Below are 5,071 nucleotides of genomic sequence, written 5' to 3' on the forward strand. Positions count from 1 at the left end.
AAAAGAAATTATGAAATAAAACTTCAGCAATTTTATGTAATACTAGAATGGACTCTTTTCTACCTAGAACGTTTTCAGGATATTCAAAGCATAATCCAAACAAAAGGAAGATACTTACTTTAAGAAATCAAAATTGTGAATGTTATCATTCCAGAAATATTTTATACTGTGGTGGGTGAAATATCGAATCTGTGGAACACACAAAAATGTTACATCAAAAAGCATATCATCATTTGTGGCATGTAATCTGTTAGTTCTATTAACAGTTATATATAGGATTACATATAGCATTATATATAGTAATATGTGATATTTTGTATGCATATAAATTCATCTCAACCAATAACTGCAAACACAAAATTATAGAATATTCATGATAGCATAAAATGTAACAATTTGATTTTTAAAGAAACTTTACCATTAACATCACAATACCTGTTGTGATTCAGTCTGTGAACATTTATTGATCTCATGCCTGTTTTCTTCAGTGGGATTCTCAATTAAGCAAACTGCACGGCCATTTGAAAGCTTATCAGACATAGATTTTGGACTTGAAAGTGGGTGACTTTCCAAAGAAAGAAAGCGAATTTTTGCACAAAACCATATTTTGAATTCATCCTTGGAAGACAGAAAGGGATAAGGGTAAGGAGTCAATTTTTTCTTGAGAAGGCGTTTTGCTCTTGTTGCCCAAGATGGAGTACAATGGTGCAATCTCAGCACACTGCAACCTCCGCCTCCTGGGTTCAAGCAATTCTCCTGCCTCAGCCTCCTGAGTAGCTGGGATTATAGGGGCCCACCACTACACCCGGCTAATTTTGTATTTTTGGTAGAGACGGGGTTTCTCCACGTTGGTCAGACTGGTCTCAAACTCCTGCCTCAAGTGATCTGCCTGCCTTGGTCTCCCAACATGCCGGGATTACAGGTGTGAGCCACCGCACCCAGGCAGGAGTCAATTTTATATAAAACTGCCTGTATTTTCACTTAATTTCCATTATTTGCAAGGTATTATTTCCTCATCTCTAATTGAGGAAACATCATTGCTAATCAATAAATATTTAACCATTTCATGAGGATATTTAAATCCAAATAAAGTGCTTTCCGTTGCTCTTTTTTTAATGATGTATTTTACTGATAAACACATCAACAATAATTAGCCCATCTATATATTGAGGCTAGATATTAAAAACTCTTATAAAATGCTTCCAATTAGGATGTTTAAAAAAGAAAAAGGCTGAGATGCATCAGCATCACAGAGTAGACAGGCAGCTGTCCTAGTGAATGAGATCTGGACTGCAGTCCTAATGGACCAGAACCTTAACAGACAACTACCTAATTTCTCAGAGCAACACGAAATATGAAAGGAAGGGGGTGAATTTGGTCATCTTTAAGGTTCCTTTAAACTCTAATCACTATAATAATATTCAATTCCAACACAAATCCTTTAGAAATACTAGAATTAGCATTCCTCATTTTATCCAGGCAGCGATGTTCCCTTCATAATTATTTTGAATAAAGTACACACAAAAACATTGTTTTACTCCTTAAATAATCAGCTACAAGTAGATACATGGACTCACAGTAGTCCTCAGCAGCACTACTTCACAGTCTTTAATTGCAGCTCTAACGCAGGTCGATTTCACCCGCCACTCAGGCATCCAATAGAGAAGGAGGAGGAGAAACCCGCCAGTGCAAATCACTCCTAAAGAAACTATGGCAAGCTTCCAGCGACTCAAATTGTAACCATAAATCTCCTGCATGGACACAGTGATCACATGGTTAATTATCAAATAATATGGCAGATAAACACATTCCAAACTTCTTTTTCAGATAGGTATTACTGTCGTGACATAAACCATAAATATTTTCCCAATCCATAATTTACCTTTAAATTTTGTTTCTGATCAGTTTATTGTCAGTTATATTTTAAGTAAATTTGTTGATATTTACACTTTGATTTTATATTGAATTTATGCCTAATAAGTTCTTTCCCACTGATATAGTAAATTCATATTTAGTACACTTCCCTAGAATGTTTGCAGTTTCATTTTTACAAACCTTTTTCATTCTTCCTGAATTTATCTTATGAGGTGGACTTTTTTTTTTAAATAAACTTTTTATTTTGAAATAAATTTTAGACTTCTATAAAAGTTACAAAAATATTATGAAGTTCCTGTACATCCTTTGTGCAGTTACCCCTAATGTTAACATCCTGGCACATTCGTCAAAATCAACAGATTAACACTGCTGCATTACTATTAACTAAACTCAGTTTTAGGATTTCACTAGTTTTCCACCAACATGTTATTTCTGTTGCACAATATAATTGAGAGTATCATAGCACATTTGGACGGAATAGATTTAATTTATGTTTTCCAAATGATTTGCTAATTATTCCAATACCACTGCGACTGATGAATTTGATCCACTGACAAATTGCTTCATATGTTTCAGGTTAGCCCTGCAACAAGCGTTGCCAGATTTAACAGATGAAAATACAGGGGGCCCACTTAAATTTAAATTTCAAAGAAATAATAATCTTTTTGTCTGTCCCATGCAACATTTGAACATGTTTACACTAAAAATTTCTCCCCAGATTATGTGACTTTTACATTTAACAGGACATCTTATACTTTACTGATATCTTTCTGGCTCCCCACAACACAAAGTAGAGAAGTTGGGTTTTTTATTAAGCTGATTTTAGAAATTTTTTATAAACCAAAATTAGAAATCTTTATTTGGGATTATATTTAAATCTTTATTTGCCAACGTTACCTCTTAAATCACCAAATGCAAAAACATATTACTTCTCCCTAAGTTTCAACAGATCACAAGTAAAAAAAGAATCATACTAAAACCAACTAATAGACATATTACACAATCCCAATTCAAAAGCACGAGGTGAAGAAAGACGTCCATGGAGTTTGGCTCCTGCTGCTGCTCCTGCTATTGTTGTTAATTGCACTTTTCTATTCCCTAGCCTAATAAATTGCGGAGATAAAGTCTTCATACTTCACGAGTAAATTAGAACAGCTGGTTACCATTTCATCTTCTTGACCCTGATTGATGATCTTCCTTTCTTCTTTGTCCATACCTAAGGCGGTTTAAAGGTCTTGTGCTTCCGAACAATGAAAGATCACTGAGGGAAGAAAAGGAACAAATGTTAGTGAATTATTTTATACCTTAGTAGACTATATAACTTCATTCTATCAACTGTCTATTACACAAGGGATCTCCAACCCCTGGGCCACAGACCTGTTAGGAACAGTGCCACACAGTAGGTGGTGGGCAGCAGGTGAGCAAGCATTACCGACTGAGCTCTACCTCCCATCAGATCAACAGTGGCATCAGGTTCTTACAGGAGCATGAACCCAATGGTGAGCTGTGCCTGCAAGGGATCTAGGGTGCAGGCTCCTTAGGAGAATCTAACGCCTGACAACCTGAGATAGCACAGTTTCATCCCAAAACCATCCCTCCCCACCCATAAGCATCTTCCATGAAACCAGTCCCTGGTGCCAAAAAGGTTGGGGACCGCTGTTTTATACCATCCAAGTGTTCTTTTAATATTTAATAACATTTTGTTTAAATTTGAATCCTTCCAAAGTAGTGATATATTCATCACTTGCTGATGGGATGTATCAAAATTTAGATGACACTTAAGTAGTTACTAAAGTGCTAGCTGGTTCTAATGACATTTTCAATGGGGTACCAGTGCTTGAACCGGCGTCACTTACTACCACAAAACATGGCATATTTCACTAATTCATTTATACTTAGCAACAACTTTGATACAGAACAATTTACATTCTGAGAGGAACTACTAACATTCTGAGAGTCTTCCTTTTCATTCCACAGATTCAGAAGTAGTCTAGTTTAACCATCTTGAGCTAAAAGTACTTCACACAATTCAAATTTATTCCCTGTAGCACAGTAAAGAGCTATAGCACTAGCAGTGAAACCCACCCAAAAACTTATTAGGGATTATTAATCATCCAATAAATATTTACTGAGCACCAATTACATAAATGGCAATCCCTGGCCAACAGTTAATCACTATGGCAGGTTTACTCCTAGTGGAAAGCACTCAACTGACACCACCGTTCGATTCCAACTCCACTAGGCAAACTTCTGATTGTTTCTGACTACCGACAAAGCTTGTCCAGGGAGAAAATCCATCAAGCCCACTGACTTACTTTTCCTTTTTTTTTTTTTTTTTCTATCCATTTTTTTTTTTTTTTTTTTTTTTGTATTTCAGTATTAAACATTCAGCTACACATTAAACAAACTGGCAAGATGTAAGTTGATGCTAGTTTTCTAACTTTTTTTTGTTAGAAAACATCTTCCGAAATGTTACTTAAGATAATATTTCATTATTGTTTTAATAAATATTTAAAATATGTTTTAATTCATATATGGTATCAGTAGCTACAGCCTATATAAACAAAAGCTCTTTAGCATCTACAAAAATTTTCAGTAATCTAAATGGGTTTCAGCCCCCAAAGTTTGAGAACCACTGCTTTAGATGAGGCTGATCTCACAGTAGGAATATTACTGCCTTCATTTCAGATTCCCTCCATCTACTCATCCACCCAGTGCACAGCAGGCTTGTCACACGGTAGGCACTCAAAAACGCTTACTGAATTAATGACCTGTTTTAAAAAAAAAAAAAAATGTGCACTGGGCCAGGTGCAGTGACTCACACCTGTAATCCCAGCACTTTCGGAGGCCAAGGCAGGTGGATCACAAGGTCAGGACTTTGAGACCAGCCTGGCCAATATGGTGAAACACCGTCTCTACTAAAAATACAAAAAAATTAGCCAGGTGCGGTGACACATGCCTGTAATCCCACCTACTCGGGAGGCTGAGGCAGGAGAATTGCTTGAACCCGGGAGGCAGACATATTGAGCTGAGATCCCACCACAGCACTCCAGCCTGGGAGACAGAGCGAGACTCTGTCTCAATTAAAAAAAAAAATGTGGCCGGGCGCGGTGGCTCACGCCTGTAATCCCAGCACTTTGGGAGGCTGAGGCAGGTGGATCACGAGGTCAAGAGATCGAGACCATCCTGGTCAACA

The 5,071-nt window shown here is 36.8% G+C and overlaps 1 protein-coding gene across 6 annotated transcripts in view; it reads right to left on the reverse strand.

The window, feature by feature from the left end:
* The window catches only part of ATP13A3 (ATPase 13A3), a 103,829-nt gene that overhangs the window by 57,505 nt on the left and 41,253 nt on the right, over nucleotides 1-5,071 (reverse strand). For all 6 annotated transcript variants that reach the window (XM_037733476.1, XM_017514609.2, XM_037733477.1 and 3 more), the window contains exons 3-6: nucleotides 3,039-3,136; nucleotides 1,578-1,751; nucleotides 436-618; nucleotides 119-189 (exon numbers count right to left, since the gene is read on the reverse strand). In XM_037733476.1, coding sequence (XP_037589404.1) covers nucleotides 119-189; nucleotides 436-618; nucleotides 1,578-1,751; nucleotides 3,039-3,089 — 479 coding nt within the window. In that variant the 5' untranslated portion in view covers nucleotides 3,090-3,136. The remainder of the gene's footprint in view (nucleotides 1-118; nucleotides 190-435; nucleotides 619-1,577; nucleotides 1,752-3,038; nucleotides 3,137-5,071) is intronic.

The sequence above is a fragment of the Cebus imitator genome, unplaced genomic scaffold, assembly GCF_001604975.1.
Source record: "Cebus imitator isolate Cc_AM_T3 unplaced genomic scaffold, Cebus_imitator-1.0 Scaffold529, whole genome shotgun sequence".
NCBI lineage: Eukaryota > Metazoa > Chordata > Mammalia > Primates > Cebidae > Cebus > Cebus imitator.